We start from the raw sequence: 18,289 nt of genomic DNA on the forward strand, positions 1-18,289 counted from the left end.
TGTCGATTTCGTCGAAAGTCGGTAAGTCTGCTGAAATTTATAAAAGGGAAAGTTTTGCTATCACACATATAGGCAATGCTAGAAAAGGAGAGACAACGTTTGACATACGTATTCGACATTGCATTTAAATCAAGGTGTCGCTATAACGTACTGTAATCGTCGATTTTTCTGTCACTCGGCTATTTAAATACGACGGAAGAAAAAGTGTACGAGCATGGAGGCAATCTCGGCGGCTCTGTCGAAAACCGTCTGTAAAGGTCCTCGCTTGCATGCAGTGTCCAGCTCTGACCAGGGTGCCGGGTTCTGTGATTTTTTTTCCTGCTGTTTCAATGCATTTCGCATCCAAGAAAAAACAAAACATATCAAAAACACATTCCGACCTCGCAATTAGCAATTAGAATTCAAGTTAAGTTAAGTTACATTTAATATGATACTTTCAAATTTTTTCAAGCCCCCGACCGGGACTCGAACCCAACACCTCCGGCATGCTGGCTCAGCGTCTTTACCGCTGGGCTACGGATGCTAGATGAAGAAAAAGTGTACGAGCATGGAGGCAATCTCGGCGGCTCTGTCGAAAACCGTCCGTAAAGGTACTCGCTTGCATGCAGTGTCCATGTGTATGTAGATGTTCATTGGAAACTTTTCTCTTGAAGAGGTTTTTTTTCTCTCAATTTCCTTGCACTTGAATAACATCATATTTCTTCATCAAGTGTCCATCTTGGTCAGTTTTCTTATCAACAGTTTTTGCATTCAAAACCTTTTGGATGAAGTCATCAACTTTAGCCTGGGTGTGTAGCACATTATGCTGTGATGTTGTGTTTCTAGAATGTTCCATTATTTCTTGAAAATCCTGCTGGTCAACCATTCTCAGTAACAGACCAAGCACAAAGTAAATCCTCAGTTTTACCTCAATGACAAATTTGTGAATGAAATTTATATTCACCAAGAAAATACTAGTAACAGTTAATGGAATAAAAAAGTTGTTAATGACCATTCTTTGTAAGAATCAGGCTATGAGTGGCACATCATTTTTCTCAATTAGGTCTTTTTTGCCTAAAATACATCTAGAAAGCATTTGAAAAGCTATTTAAATTTATCCTCAAGCATTGATGACAGATATTTTTCGACTACTTATATAAAGAAAGTTTTCCCGCCATTTTTCGACAGTGCATTTCAAATAAATTTGAACTACCAATATCTTAAAAAGACAAACTTTACAAACACTTTAAAAGTTATTTCTTGAGATTACGAGGTATAAATACTTGGATAATGTAATAAAATCTCTGTGTATTTTTACTTTATGAGCCACTTCTTATACACATTCTGCCTGATTCTTAGATTGAAGTACTTAATAAGTTCTACCCGAAAGTCATTTAATAACTTACATGTATTATTACACTTTAAAAATATTTCTGTTTAAGTTGAAAGTGGATGACTTTTGTAGAACTTATAATTTGTTAAAGTGTATTGTACAAAGTCAAAATACAAATTATAATTTGTAAATTATTTTCATACAAATTATAACATGTATGAAATTACAACTTGTACACAACATTTATATACAATTTCAACTTCAACTTCAAAGAAACATTTTGTAACAGCGAAAAAAAATAAAATATACAAAAACATAACAATTTTATTAGTATCAAAGTTAGTATAAATTGCTACAATACATGTATGTCTCTGTCACAAGTAAAAAAAAACATCATATAAATTTGTAATGCATAATCATAAAGTAATACCCTAAAATCTTTAATAAAATATTTTTATTGTGAGTTGATAATAAGTTTTTCAGTCTACCTGTAGCTATTGTATCACTTCAGCCACTCAATTAAGTCATTCAAACTGGATAATACATATGTCCCTGTGAAAACCTAGAGGACAAAATGTTGGACCATGTGTTAAATGAAAAGTGCCAAGAAGACTTTTAAAAAGTGATTGATTGATTGACTGATTGATTGACTGATTACGGTTGAATGGCCGGTGCTATTGCAGATATTTCATGCATTTCAGGAAGAGAATGACTGACCAATCGAACAGACCTTGTATTGTACTTGTCTGACACACAGTCCTGCAGGTAGGCATGTCACCTCCATTCCAGCCAATCAGTTGTCACTGTAACCCTTAAATACCACAAGCTTGGCTGAGAAGCAGTGACTTAAAAAAGTGAACCACTCACCTGTAAAATTTACCTCACTACCAGTATTCATAACACCTTTCAAGTTGGCAAACCTATATTTTTACACAATGCTTGGACTCTTTAGAATGCCACTGAACGAATATATGTTGTCCAGTTTAAATGACTCAATTGTCTAGCTGAAGTAATAAAATAGCCTGAGGTACACTAAAACACCCATGGTCACCTTAAAATAAAAAAGCATGCTCTCAAAATGTATAAATTCTAAACAACTGAGCACACTTTTTTCAGATTCAAGCATATTAATTTCTGGGTTCAGAAAAGTATGAAAAACTTTCATTGTATCAATAACATTATTTATGGGTATATAATTTCATATCTTTTTCTCTTCACGAATTCAAAATTCCAAGATCTACTAAAGTTTTTTCTAAAACAAGAGATGGAAATTATACATATTTAAATCACACCATCTTGGACATTTGTTGTGTCTCTCTGGAACATGCACAACCAGGACAAGAATGCAATGTCTCGTGTATAAACAGGTCACAGTCCACACAAAATATCTGTTGACATTTTTCACATGTATACACCTGTACAAAATAAGATGTGTGTTACAATTAACATTGTGACATTTTAAGACAAATTGAATTTTATTTTTTTTTTATGTTGAAAATTTAAATTCATATAATATTCAGGCTAGTAAGATCAGCCATTAAACTTATTTTCAATTAAAGAACCTTAGTGAGCATGTTCATCAATACAATGTGATACACACATTTGCACTCCTTCGGAAAACCTCTAAACAAAAATACACGTAAAAAGTGATCCCTGCATTTCTTTGAAAATCAATCCCACCCAATACATTATTGTTATAAACCATTCAAGTTTGAAGGAAATCTGTCACAAAATAATGCTGCTATGCAGGTGACAAGCTTAAATAATTGATTTTTTTACTTAGTCCCCCACCCCAAAATGGTGATTCTTACTTAGTCCCCCCCAAAATGGTGATTCCTCTTGACTAATTTCTTTGAAAATCAATCCCATCCAAAATTTTATTGCTATAATAACTATTCACTAAGGTTTGAAAATGAGGCAGGTGACAAGAAGTTGTGACGGACAGACAGGTAATAAACATTATACACCCACAACTTTGTTGTGTGGGGTATAATGAACATTTCATATAGCATTTATAGTCTTGTTATGTACTCTTATGATTAAGAATGACAGAACACTAAAAAAAACAAGCAAGAAAATCCTTGCTGGGCACTGAGCTTAATTCTACTGCAAAAGAGATTTAGCCTTGAACAGTTGGTACAAGTATCGGCACACCATCCAAGCTTGACATGGTTCTGAATTTTGATTACAATTTAATATTGACCCAGGACAAGTACTTGAGGCCCCTTTTTTGCTCCTTTATTCAAACATGGTTCAAGTTACAATCCTGAATATCAAACAAAGCCTTCCTTTGGCACTTTCATATTCTATTTCCTTGAGATCCATCCACTTTTAGTCAAATTATTGTCAGAATATCAGGAAAATGCTTGTAACTGACCCCTTTTTGACCAGTTTTTTCTTATGTGGTACGATCAAGTCACAACCCCCAGAATCAATGCCAGTCTTCCTTTTGTTGTATCATACTTGTAGTACAATTTCAAAGAGATCCATTTACATCTAGTTAATGGTTATATTATCAACTGGGTTCACTATACTTACTGCCAGAAAAACCATCAATATCCAGTTCAGGGGTAAAAATTTGAAAATATAAGCTCAGGCCATATTTTTTGTTTAATATTTTCTGTATGTTAGCTAACTGTACCAAAAAATTGGTAGCCAAGCTCAAAATTTAGTAGCCATAGGCAACTGGGTGACTGCTGATTTTTATCCCTGCAGTTTTGAGGTAAAAAATCAGGAACTAAGCTAAAGTTTGTTTTTTTCTGAAAAAAATGTATGTCTCCCCCATTCCAAAAACTGTTCTGAGCATTTTTGGTTCAATATTTTTAGAGGAGTTGCACTGACAAGGTAATTTATGAAGATTTTGGCAAATTTACAAATTCAAAGAGGCATAACTCTTACAAATTTGAGGACATAACAATAACATCATGGCAGCTCCATTTTCTTATACTTTGTAAATGCCATTGAGAACCACACAGTCTTAGGAAAACATTTGCCAGCTTCAACAGGTCATAGTTTTCCTTTCCTTGTTTGTCTACCCCGGACTTGACTTTTTTATGAGCAACTCGTAGAGTGTTTCTAGAAATGCAGAGGACGCTCACCCGACCGGTGCACCTGGTCCATGCTCCCAGTTTCTAGTGGAGTCCGAGTTGCTCATTTGCTATTGTTACTTTGTATGTATGATTTTAGTTACTTTATGTTCTTTGTTGTGTATGTCTGTTTTCCATGTCTGGTCTTTGTCCCTGGATTACATTTTTTGATTACCGTTATAACCTTGGTTCCCTTGATTACTCTTTCAAAGATTAAATACAAATAAAATCAAAGTTTTTTCAACAATAGGGATTTTACAATATAACATGGCACCCACATTTCGGCCCAAAGACATTTCAGGCCATGATTATCAGGCAAATGAATTTGAAAAATTAAAATCATCTATCAAAACAATTTATTGGAAGGTAGTAAAAATAACATATCAGGGCTGACTATGAAAAATTATGAAAGGTGTTTTTAATGCATTATGAAAAGTGTTTTTAATTCAAAATGAAAAGTTTTTTTAATTCATGTATCTTTAGGAGTGTTTCAGGTTTCTATACCATATTTGCCAGGGAAGTTCATATTTAAACTGTTGTGGCCACAAATCTATAAAAAAAAAACCTGTTGATGTTCTACTTATGATCAGTAAAAAATATAGCTTACTATTTGTTTCTTCATCTCAACCCTGCAGGAATAACAAGTACTGAAATATAGAATAAAAAAATCCCTAAAAACTAAAAAAACTGGTGTGAGGATTTTCTCGTCATTCAATGAAGAACAATGGGTGACATTGGGTTGACATTTTCATCCCAGTGGGGTTGTTGTCTCTTCAAATTCACAACCCTGTTCTCATTAAATTCTTTCGTTCACAACTTTTAGCATTTCTAGTTTTGACATGTTCATGACAACATCTATTTATAACTTTACAACATTTAATAACCAAAACAAATGGCCTGCATTTAGGATAAATCAATTCCAACATTTGAACCTACATTTTAAACATCTAAAATCATAAATTGGTTATATACATTACACCTCATCACATAAAGGCCACAAAATAGAAAGTATTTACTCTAAGGTCCAAAAAAAAAAGATTCTTTCCAATACAAAAGCATGAATGTCTTCTGAAAGGAGAGGTATACAAATCTTACTTATGGTAATCAGTATCTCCATCTAATTGTAATTCTTTAAAACCTTCTAATGGAAACAGATGATGATATGATCTAGCTAAGTGAGGGGCAGATACTAATGTTAAACCTGAAAATAGATGCAACTTTAGTTATCTTAGGCCAAATATTTAAAACAAAACCACATTGATATCTATACAGTGAAACCTGACAAATCCAAACCCTGAATAAACCATACATCTGTCTTAACTAGACAATTTTTGAAATCTCATAATATTAACTGAACTATATTTTGAGCTTTAGAGAAATGAATACCTGTACAAAAATATTGAAGTCCACAACTCCAGTAAAATTTGTTGAAACAAAATGGCGGTGAGATATGATCAACTACATACCACATTAAACAATCTTACAAAATTTGAACAAAATCGATCATGCAGTTGAGTTGGGTTCAGAAAAATTTTCTTATTGTGTCAATGTACAAAAAACAGTCAAAGTTCTATAACTCCTGTTAAATAAGTATAAAGGACGGCAGATTAGGAGTAAAGGCAGAAATCATTTATTACAGAGCCAACAACTAATATTCTGTCGAAATGTTCATTTAAATTAATGTAAATGTAATAAATTTCAGGATGTACAATTTTGCTATTTTCAGGCCAGACAGAAAAGCACAAAAAATAGTCCACAACAAGTTGATTTTAACACTTCATAATGCTCATCATTTTTTTAAGCCAAGAAAATAGATATCACAAATATGCTTATTTTACAGCAGCCTTGAAAATGAATTTACAGTATCATTAAAATAACAATTATTTCACTCCATGTTTTCCTTTGAACTTAAAAATATACATGTACTTTAGTTACTATAATAACATTTACATGAAAAAGAAAAAAAACAGGCAGCAAGATCAAAAGGAAAAAAACCATTAAAGTTACCAATAAAAACATAGTTTTGACTGGTCAATGAATTATAATGGTGAAAGAATGAAAAATGATATTAGTATTGTAATCTTTTCTTAGTTTAACTTATTAAAAAGAAACTAAAAAGACATATTTTTTGTTTGTAAATCAAGTGCACAAGTTGCAACTAATTATTTTTTTTAAATATTCTTTCATAGAATTGACCTACAACAGACCCTTATATGTTACCTAATGCATTACACTACTAGGATTCTTGTCAAAACGTCATTTTCCCTAAATCTCTGTTTCTGCACAATGTATTATCAACTATGTTCTATATTTAACAATAAATACATACCACAAGCTTTGCACTCTACTGGTAGTTCACAATATTTACTTTTACACTGAGGACAGAAATAACCACAACCTCCAAAGCCTTCATTTGTTTTACTATCTAAATGACTGGAAAAATGATTGACAAATATTAAATATAAAAAAATCAAGGATAACCATTGCAGTGAACTAATAAAATATAGCGAGAAAGCATCGAAAAGGACAATTACTCCAACATGGTGTAACAGATTTACACAAAAATTTGAACACCTGTAAATCCCATTATGCTGAATACATTAATCCCATGTCTGATTTTTGCTAAACCTAACAGTTTTTGAGATCAATGGAAAATAGCTTCTGTCTGACCCCTATGTTCTTTTTATAGTAACTGAGGCCATTTTTTTACGGATAAAAATTTCCCAAACCAGTTCTATGCAGAATACCCTTATGAACACTCATAACAAGTTTGGTTCTAATTGGTCCATATGTGTCAGAGGAGAAGAGTTTTAAAAAAACAATGATGGATGCCAAGTGATGGCATTTGCTCACATGAACATTTGGGCAAAGCGAGTTGAAAAGGGAGCTTCTTTCAATTTTAAATTGCAAATATTTTCAAAAATTTCACCAAAAAATTTAAAAACAAATTATTTGTTATCAAAATAACACATGGACTGACAGTCAGATTGGATCGGATTGACAGCAGTATACCATATGCAGTGTTCTAGGATTTTTCAGAAATTGAGGTTTCCTCAGGAAAAATCCATATAAAATCAACTTTCCCAGTCAAGGACTGCTTTCCTAACAAAACAAATCCTTACAGCATATGAAGTTTTCAACTTGCCACGGGAAAGTGTAACTAAGTACCTAACTTTCCCTGACCCAAATTTCACTTGCCAAGGGTAATGGTAAATAGGAATCCTAGAACACTGCATATGTATACAATAATTAGTCCTTCAAGGGAATTTGATACCTAATTGAAAAATTTAAGGAGGTAGACCTAGGGTAAGGGACACAACTCTTAAAAATCATTGGAACATTTGTATGCAACATTTTACATCAATCTTATATAAACATCTAATTAATTTGGATTCATTTTATTCTGCTTCAAACACATGCTTGAGAGCCTTTGGTGAAATTGAATATAATACAATCATATCACTGATAAGTTATGTCCTTTACCCAAAGTCTACCTCCTTAAACTACAAAAATATCAACTTACCACATACACATTGAAGGCATTTCTTCCTTTTCTTTAGAGCCACCCAATAAATGATGTGGGAATCCTGTAATTGAAATAGGCTTATTCAATTGAATAAAATCTGGAATCAAATCACAGGCAGCATAATTGCTAATGACCTTTGAAAAGCCAAAAAAACAAAATCAAATATTTCAAAGAAGAAAATTTAGATATCTTTTGATTCAAAACCAGACACAGGCAAAACTAGTTCGCTTAAATTCATGCGAATTAAACCTCAAATGAAATTCACATATACTGAGTATGAAATTCATATGTACTGAGTATAAAATTAATATGTACTGAGAATGAAATTCACATGTATTAAGCATGAAATTAATGTGATTTTCATGTGGAATTAATTTTACATAATTCTAATGTATAAATTTCATAAGAAGACTCATTTCAGATGAAAGTGATGTGAACTCTTGTCACAAATTATTTTTCCACCATTCTTGTAAAAATCACTGAAACTTTGTGTGTAAAATAATGAGAAAAATAGTTTAATTACATACGCATGTATGTAAAAATAAAGTCTCATATTTTGATACTCTTATCTAAAAAAAAAACCAGCACAAACTGAAGTTTGAATCTAAGAACTACTGGTATACATGTATGTTGTTGTGTTCTTATATCTTATAGTAGTTAAAATAAGATGTTTTTTGCTGCATATCATGCAATCAAATAATGCAGATTTTCCTCAGGACCAAAATATTTTACACTGTTTAAGTACACACATTAAAATATGGCATCTACCCGGTAATGGGTCATTGAATGATACTCCACCATGCTGCAAAAAATGTTTTGGGGGTAAAACAACTTAAAATAACCATAACTTTTGTGAAAATAATTCAATCAAACTGAAATTCAAATTTAATCTGTATTTTAAGACACTTAAAGAGGTAGACGTAGAAAAAGGGACATAATTCATTCAAATCATTTCGCATTTTACATCCATCTCATCAAAGCATCAAAACAGCATTGACTGATTTCATTCTGCTTCAGATAAAAGCTTGAAAGGCTTTGGTGAAATTAAATTTAATACAGACATATCACTGACTTCAAGAGTTATGTCCCCTACCCTAAATCTACCTCTTTAAAAACTATACTAAGTTTGAAAAATAAATCCTTCAATATACCAAGAAGTTTTCATCTGGAAACTGGCAGGGGATGGACAGGCAGACAGATAGACAGACACTTAACTTTTCAGAGGGTATTACATAATATATTGCTACTGTGGTGGGGTTTAAAAACAGTTTAATCAATACTTGTACAACCAAGCGAGTAGGCATATTCTGGTGTTAGAAATGTCAGCTTCTGTTGCTTGATTTGAGGAACTATTTAACTTACATGTAAATACACATACAGCTAAAATTTAAACTTACCCATTCTAATTAAAGAAGCCTCTGTGTTGACCTTTAAATAAAAAATGCAATACATTGAATAAAAAGAAAGTAGATTGTATAAATAAATATCAACCTTATTTATTTAATTGGTAAATCAAGAAAATCTATCTGTTTTCTACCGATTTTCTTGTTATATAAACATGCAATGATACAAAATGTACAATTAAACAATGATAGCTATTTACAACCATTCAACATGAAAACCTATTGATTATTTCAGCTGGTTTAGTCTCTTCTTCCTCAAATGATAGCAAGTGCAAGACATGAGACAATCAAAGTGCTGTAAGCACTGGCAGTTTTTGACTCTTGTGAAATTGTAGCATAAATAAAATTTCAATGATTTAAGTAATTACATGATGTAAAATAAAACTGTGATCATACACATATTATTAAGAACTATTTTTTTCCTAATAAGTATAAATTAAAAAACAATCCATATAACTGATCCAACCTCACACACATTTACAAATTTTGTTCCATTTCACCTTTTTCCCAAATTTTTAAACCTGTCCAAAAGTTATTGTGCATTCACATTCAAAACTGTATTAACAGAGTATTTATACGAAACCGTATTTATACTCAAATAAAATGAATTTTAACAAAAGAAAATAATTTCTTTGATGAACAGAAGATTTTCAAAAACTAGACACTTTTATCAATTTGAATTTTCCCACCAATTTTACTCCTCTTTATTAATGGTAAAATATTAGTGATAGGATGGAGAGTTTGTTAAACTGAATATTCTAAAGATAGTTTACACTTCTTGACACATTACTGCAAGAAATAAATTCCCAAAATACAAATTCATAACTAAATATCTTTCAAGGCTAAAAAGGAGTTCTTCAAATCTTCAGTTGATATGAAGACTAGATCCTAATTTTATTTGTAGAAATAACATAATTATTATTGGGCTGAACAAATGCAAGAAATATATTTACTGGTTATAAAAGAGGTATTGAATGATATGAAAGGAATTAAATTTGGACTATATTTAAGTGTAGTGTTAAGAAGTAGTAGGGAAGTTCCAGTGATGGACATAAATTATCTTGATCCTAAAGGATCAAAAACCCCAAAATGAGGCTACTTTTACTCTTTACCATGAGAAAAGAAACAAAAAAGAGGCTACTTTAACTCTTTACTATGAGATATAAACATTTGGATTTATTTTTACTCTCAATGCACTTCTGTTTACCTAGTGAACATAAAAAAAATTGTATTAGAAAGTCTTATTCACATAAAATTTCCAAAAGTGGTTGCAACTACAAGTGCAACTTAAAACTACCATTACTATAAAAAAATGTATGTATTTGACATAAGTAGTCGAACATACTATTGCAGTTATGTTTCAATACACATTCATCCTTAGGTACTCACAGTTGCTGGAGGAGGATCTATATGTTGTAGTAACAAATCTTTAAAATGAGCTTCATCTAATATTACATTGTATATACCTGCAATAGACATAAAAAACAGGCTAAACACATGAAGTGGCATGTAATGTCATGCAAGAAGTAGATATAGGACAACAATCAAAAACATTTACAATATCTACCACAGATAGCCACACAGCTTGTAATCAATCCGCCAACAGAGACCTAAGGCTATTGTGATGAAAATTGAGTGAAAAATTGTGCTCTTACAGAATAGGAATTTAATATTAGAGAGCAACATTTGCTTACTACATATGTCTAATCTATATAAAGCTACACTTAATTCAATGTCTATTCATCAATTAAGAGGAAGATAATTGTGACAAAATTAGGACAAATGGCAGGACAAAATAATGTACAGAAATATGGAAGGACAGACAAGGTAATTCCAATATACTACCTACTTGTTGAGTGGGCTATAATTCGTTGTTTCAACAAAAATAATGAAGTCGGTCAGCAAAACAGGAAATAACCAAAAGCTTTTTCAATCCAACAGGATAAGAAGTAATTTGAAATTTGTAGTAACTACCATAAACAGATCCATTCCTACAGATTATTATTCCATTTGTCTTTCACATGAACTATACACTATTACCATACCGTTGGTATCCTGGCAAAGCTTTTTACAGACCCTGATTTCGGCCGCAAGTCCAATCACAGAACATCTTACATTAGTTTCCTTTAAAGACTAAATAAAAAAAAACAACAATATAAAAAACAAATTACAATTATATTATTATATAGATAGACAGGAATGATCTTTGTGTAAAATCATACTGTTAATAAAGTTTGACTACAAAGTTTGGTAATTTCAGACTCAGACATTCTCCTAACAAATTGACAAAACGTGGATATTAGTATGTGAATAAAAAACATAAATTTATGTTGAAAATAGCTATAAATTATGGAAACAATCTATATAATATACAAGATACTCGACTGGTTATCGTGAATAAAAAAAACATATTTATTTGTGCCAAGTACTCTTGAAGATTTAACTCATGCACAGAACAAGTTCCACACACTCGTTAAATCCAGACAATATTATGAAACCGTGACCATATTTTGGTTATTCCCTCTTTCCAATTAATTTAAACCTTATCCCTAAGAATTATGCAAAACTAGAATTATTCTAAGTGATTCATTAAAAAAATACTCTTATTTTTATTTTTTCTTCATGAAATGGACAAGAATCATTAAAAACCTTCTAGTACGATATTAAACCCCACTCAAGTCATTTTGGGTGCTATGGTTATATCAACTTCCTGTACGAATAGGAGTATTCCTAGTACAAAAACGATTGCAAATTCATACTTGATGCAACATTAAGATGATATGTATTGCAAAACAAGTAAGCCATTAGTAAAATGTTCATATAAGTAGGGTACTTTCAAGCAAATGTATCCTATTGTACAATGTATTGACAAAATTTTTCCGAAAAAGTTGCACTCTGACCTTGACCGTAATACCTGTATTGTTTCTATAATATTTCCTGGGTCACATGTTGTCAGACTGCCAAATATAATCAGCACCTCCCGACTAGCATGGCTAGGCATATTTCTGAAATGAGGATAAAAATGGTCAGATTTTTGCAAGCTGTAATTCATTAAAACATTATCATGTGATTAGTTGTTTTTTTGCAGATTGTATATAAATGCTTTAGCATGTACCTTTACACCTTTACTTAGCCTTTAGCAAGTAATAACAGTAGGACGTACAGTACTGAAATATGATTTCTAAGTAATAACAGTCGGACGTACAGTACTGAAATATGATTTCTAAGTAATAACAGTAGGACATACAGTACTGAAATATGATTTCTAAGTATTAACAGTAGGACGTACAGTACTGAAATATGATTTCTAAGTAATAACAGTAGGATATACAGTACTGAAATATGATTTCTAATTTTAAATGTTTTTGTTCAGCATATTGTTTAAGGAAAAAAAATAATGAACACAATTTATTCTACAAACCTAAGAGTATTTCTAGCTAATTCTAAAGAGTTTTGTAAGGAAGGTTCTCCTGTACAGGCAGAATTCACTAAGGACTGTAGGGTTGATATGTGTCTCCTGGGGTTTCCTGAAATTACAAAAGATGTCATTAAAAATATCCTTACTTGTGTATTATCAACATGCAGTGTACATGCATATAGAAAACTGTTTCCAACAATAATCTTAGTCTTCTGAAATGACTTTCTATACCTCAATTGTTAATCTCAATGGATAAGACAAGTTCTCTATCACTAGACTCAATACAGTGAAACCTGCCTAAACCAAAGCCTCTTTTGGACTTTAAAATTGGTTTGGTTTAGACAGGTGTTCGGTTTACCACAGTTCAAAATACATTTAAATTGATTAAAAGAACAATAAAAGTTTCTAGTATAAACATACTTTCGAGTTTTTCAGGGTTTGGTTTAGACAGGTTTTACTGTACAGGCAGTCCAAGGTCAAAATATAAAATAAATTATATAATTAAGTAGTACTCCAGCTAAGAATCATGCAAAATGTGATCCATAGGTAAAAAGCCTACATATTTTTACTTTTGATGTTTTGTTTGAATTGCCATAGTGAACAGAAATTAACATTCAGTTTTTCATATATCCCGAGTTCTTAGGAGATAAAAATTATATATACTGTACTGTAGATTTTAAAATTACGGGAGATAACTCTGTAAATGACACTCAAATACAATAGAATCCATTGGATTTTCAATGTTGATTATCTCCTAAGAGCAGGCTGATTTGAATGAATAATTACACATTTCATGGTATAGACCCATAAAACACCTTAATTACAAAAATAAAAAAATGTAGCCTTTTTAGGGTGTATCACAATTTTAAAATTTTGCATCATTCTTACAAAGACTGCTACTTAATTAGCGAAATCAAGTGTTCAAGTGTATAACCACTGAAATATAAAGTACCATTTTTATCTAGATGTACAAATGTACAGATATTACCTCCAAGTTCTGCTATTTTCTCTGCTCTTTTGTTTCTTGTTCCAATCATGCCCAGTTGACTAATAGGATTTTGATCGAAATATTCCTCCACAAAATGTTCAAGGAGCTGAAGAGAGCAAATAAATGGACATTCATTATAAAACGAAATCTGTCTAATCCGAACCTTTTGGAGGTAAGATTTTGTTTTGACGAGACAGAAGTTTGGTTTTCAACAGATAAAAAAATGTACTGAAAATGATATGAATGGACTTGTCTTCATAAGATGTCAGGTTTCCATAGCAGAGATCTAATTTTAGGGGAAATGCTTGCTAAATGCAAGTCGAAATTTAATTTTGCGGGTAGAAATTATTTCCACTTGCTAAAATTTGATAGGGGAATTTTATATGTCATGCAGGTAAAGTCCAGAAATAACCCAAAAAACTTCAAATTTTGCGAGTGTAAACTTTCAGTACTTGCCAACTTTAGCTAGTGAAAAAAAAATCTGAAATTAAATCTCTGCATAGGTATCCAGTTTTTCCAGGATTTGGTTTAGATAGGTTTCATGTTATACTGTGGTTTCATTTTTATTAGTGGGTACTTAATTTCATGGTTTTCGAGGTGGTCTGGAACCATGAAATCAAGAATTCAACAAACAATTATCTCGAAGGATGAAAATCAACTCAGATAGGAAGACTTGGGATGCTCTTTCACAAGTCCTAGAGAAAAAAAAAAAAAAAGAGAATTTTGAATTATTGGAAATTAACTTGTAATTTAAGTTATCACTTGTATGCCCCCAAAAAACTTGATAAAACTTACAATAGTTCTTTAACTTTTTTTTTAAATCTTTATATTAAAAGTTTTTTTGCCTTGATAATATTTTCACTGGAATACAGACAATTGTAGATTTTTTATTCCATGTACCAACAAACCACAAATTCAAGTATCCAATGAAATGTCTTTTCGCCTAAAACCACAAAAACTGAAACCCACAAGCTGAAATGAAACCAGAGTTTTCAATTTTAAGTTCTAATATTTACATACCACTCCTTTTTAAAATAACGGCTTCATAAACAGATTTTCAGTGAGTAAAATATTTATATGTGAAGGTTTTTTTGCATATTTTTGAATAACTCAGTATACATGTACATGTATAATTAATGATTTTTCTTTTGTTTAAATCCTCCCAGTAATTATTAAAATATATTATTTACCATTTACATTCTCCCAATTTTCTATGTAGGCAGCCGTAAATGGGCATTCTTTTTTTGACATGAATGCTTCTCTTTTTACAATGAAAAATGCCTTTAAAAGAAATATGCTAATTATATTACAAAAAAAATCTTGAAAAAAAAATGAAAAAATAAATACTGAAAGGGATTTTTTCCCCTCAAGAGTTTGTCAATAAATGACAAATCAAGAAACTCTAAGGATAGCTTTCACCTTTAATGTTGAAATAAGTCTGGTGGGTTTTAGATCTTGATCTTTCATGGCTTCTGACATGTCAAGTATAAGAAATAAATGTCTCATCTGTAAAAAAAAATATATTTTGTACAAGTAAGGTCTACAGTTTTGTAAATATACTGAAAAATAGAATTAAAGCACAGATTAATTTAAAATGGTATAACATCCTATGACTATGGCAGATATTGCATGCATTTTTAAATTACATGCTTTAATGGACCCTGCTTTGTACTACATGTACTACATGTTGTAGTCTGACACCCTGAGTTACTGAAACAACAGCCCACTAGAACATGTGGTATGCAAATCATTTCATCCTGGTGGTCGGGAAAGAATTTTTTTTCTTCAAATCGGCCATTTTCAGCATTTATTACAAGTATTCAAGATGTTGATGGGCCACTTTCTAAGTAAAATCTTGTAACTTAAATGGGGCACTCCAGCTTCAATGGGCATATGGCCCAGGGCCCCTGTCTTTTCCTATCACTGCCATTTGATTACATATTTTTCACTTAACCAATCATCATTCTAACTCACAAATGCTGCATGCTCAGTGATTTCCATTTTCAAATATTCTGGTATGAACTTCCCAGGGATTAAATCCTCTACCTCCCATTATTGAGTTGACTTAACTTAGCCACCTAGGAAGTACAATGTATCATAAGACTCTAAAATAGTCAAAACCTTTGTTTATAAATAAGTGACTCACCATTCCAAGTCTGACATTCCCAATCTTTTCCAACAACCTTCTTCTTTTGGCTTTGTGAACAATATCATCAATACTTGTTTTAAGAGAGCCTTCTTCATCCTCCCTGATTGCCTCCCTGTATATAAAAAATATTCATTTTGCTTACTATAACCACTGTACATGTGGTTTGATATTAATATTCTTTTAGGCTTTGCCTTTGTGGGACAATTAAAATTTGACTTTGTTCATAATGCACCACATGATAATGCTTTTATAGCGCTAAAGTCTCAACAAGCGGGAACTAGATATCATTAAGATGGGAACCATCTCTGTGGGTCCCGCTGTCAATAACATGTGGTAAATAAGCTGATATGAAGCATTATTTGAAGTTATTACATAGTCTTGTTAACATTATGACATACCCTCTGGTATTGGTTAATATACATGTCAAGTACAAACTTTGAAATCATAACGGTTTTCAAGATATAGAGCGGACATGATCTTTACCACAGGACATGGGGTTGTCAACTGGAACCAAAGTTCTTGACCTGACTTTTGACCTAGGAAGTTGTACATACATTATGCAATATCCTCTGGTGTTCGTTAATATACATGTCAAGTATAAACTTGAAATCATAACGGTTCTCAAGATATAGAGCGGACATGAATTTGTTATGGACGGACAGACTGATCACCATAGGGCAAACCGCCTAAGGTGGGGCCCTAATTAGAAAGACTTCCTTTTAACATACTGTTTGCCCCTAAGATAATATAAAATCTTTTAAACAAAATATGTTACCACAGAAAGGATAAAATCAGCAGTTGCTCAGTAGCCCATGGCTACTAGATTTTGAGCAGGGCTATCAAATTATCAGAAAAAAATATATAAAAATAATAGTTGATTTAAAGTTTGTTATGTCTGCAAAAACATACCATATGCCTCCCCCCCTCCCGCAAACTAGATCCACTTGCAGTACTCACCACATCCACAGAACAGCTCCATAAAATTCTTAGAGAATTTGAACTCACAAGATAATTATGACGATTTTTGATAAATTTCTAAGTTCAAAGGGGCATAACTCCCATAAAAATTAGGGAATAAAAATTTCCAGGTAATATGCACAACTATATATGATGTTCTTGCTACATACCACATTTCATAACATTTGATTCAATAGTTTCAGAGGCGTTGCACTGATAAGTTAATTAATGAGGATTTTTGGCCAATTTCTATGTTCAAAGGGGCATAAATCCTACAAATATTGGGGTAACAAAATGTCCAGGTAATATGCACAACCACATCTAATGTTCCTCAAACATACCATGTTCCATACAATTCGAATTGGTAGTTTCAGAGGAGTTGCACTGACAAGGTAATTTAAGAGAATTTTTGGCCAATTTCCAAGAACAAAGGGGCATAACTCCTACAAAAATTGGGATATCAAAATTTTCTGGTAATATGTCCAACTACATATGAAGTTCTTGCTACATACCAAATTTCGTAAAATTCGGTTCTGTAGTTTCAAAGGAGTTGCACTGACAAACTTTGTGACGGACACACAAACAAACAGGCAAGTCTAAAACAATATCTCTCCCCACCAAAGTGGGAGAGACATAGTTCATTGAAATACATGTACATGTATGCTGCTGCACTCATTTACAAATGTAAATATGGGCTCAGAATCTTCATATTCAAATATTTTGATAATTTATACCAAGTGATAGTGAACTTTAAACTATGAATATAAAGACCAAACAATACATAAATTTGAAAAAAGTAAAATGAAAATAAAGTATCTGATAAAATTTGGGTCTTAAAAATTTATTTGCAAGATGTCAGAAAAGGGATTTCCAGCTCATGAATGAATTCCACCTCTGGCTCTGCCCTGGTCACGGGCTGGTGATATGACATTACACTGGAACATATGATGAACTGGAAAAAATTTGATGGATTAGGCACATCCAATACTAATTTCTGGAGCTCATCCGGTTTCTCATGTCTCATATTCATATCATGGACCATGGCTTCATTTGTGAATGATGTGCATGTCTAAAATTTAAACAAATATTATGTATACATTAATAAGCGATGATTTATATACCAAGTCTTTTCATATTCTGTTTCCCATCTGTATCCTTTCTCCGCCTCATCATCAGCCATTTGATCTATCAATCGTGTCTTTCTCAGCAATAAGTTTTAGAGCAAGTCTTTTTCGGTTTTTTTCCCTGGGAAATTATCTCCCCTGACAATGTAGAACCGGCGTTATTTTCGTAAAAAATGTGATTACAGCAAATAAAATCAGTCATAAAGAATTAGAAAATATGTTAAATGCGGAATTTTATTTTTTTTAAAATAAATTTGTATTAAATCTTCGGTTATGCTTGATGAATATGACATACCATTCTTAATTAGTAGGAGAAACAGCGGTGC

The 18,289-nt window shown here is 31.9% G+C and overlaps 1 protein-coding gene across 2 annotated transcripts; it reads right to left on the reverse strand.

The window, feature by feature from the left end:
- Positions 1-1,618: 1,618 nt before the first annotated feature.
- Positions 1,619-18,109, reverse strand: LOC148601420 (general transcription factor IIH subunit 2-like). Of its 2 annotated transcripts, XM_088555577.1 has the most exons (14): positions 17,961-18,109; positions 15,880-15,994; positions 15,153-15,239; positions 13,734-13,839; positions 12,749-12,854; positions 12,242-12,332; positions 11,373-11,460; positions 10,717-10,793; positions 9,322-9,352; positions 7,922-7,985; positions 6,728-6,831; positions 5,494-5,599; positions 5,006-5,045; positions 1,619-2,727 (listed from the first exon to the last, which is right to left on the reverse strand). In XM_088555577.1, exons 1-14 carry the CDS (start codon positions 18,017-18,019, stop codon positions 2,599-2,601), a joined length of 1,203 nt encoding a protein of 400 aa, XP_088411703.1. In that variant the 5' UTR covers positions 18,020-18,109; the 3' UTR covers positions 1,619-2,598. The 2 variants fall into 2 exon arrangements, with proteins under 2 accessions (XP_088411703.1, XP_088411704.1); XM_088555578.1 differs by lacking the exon at positions 5,006-5,045 and having other exon boundaries at positions 2,421-2,727; positions 17,961-18,096.
- Positions 18,110-18,289: the final 180 nt, after the last annotated feature.

The sequence above is a fragment of the Perna viridis genome, chromosome 12, assembly GCF_037379345.1.
Source record: "Perna viridis isolate PV_CMFRI_1.1 ecotype Kerala chromosome 12, ASM3737934v1, whole genome shotgun sequence".
NCBI classification, from domain to species: Eukaryota; Metazoa; Mollusca; class Bivalvia; order Mytilida; family Mytilidae; genus Perna; species Perna viridis.

Excerpts from the sequence above, each read along its gene's own strand:
- LOC148601420 (XM_088555577.1), bottom strand. The coding sequence starts at position 18,019 with ATGGCTGATGATGAGGCGGAGAAAGGATACAGATGGGAAACAGAATAT. Across the intron at positions 10,794-11,372 it reads GCTTTGCCAGGATACCAACG|GTATATACAATGTAATATTA; the intron begins GTATGGTAATAG and ends TGTCTATTGCAG. Across the intron at positions 9,353-10,716 it reads TAGATCCTCCTCCAGCAACT|GTCAACACAGAGGCTTCTTT; the intron begins GTGAGTACCTAA and ends TTTTATTTAAAG.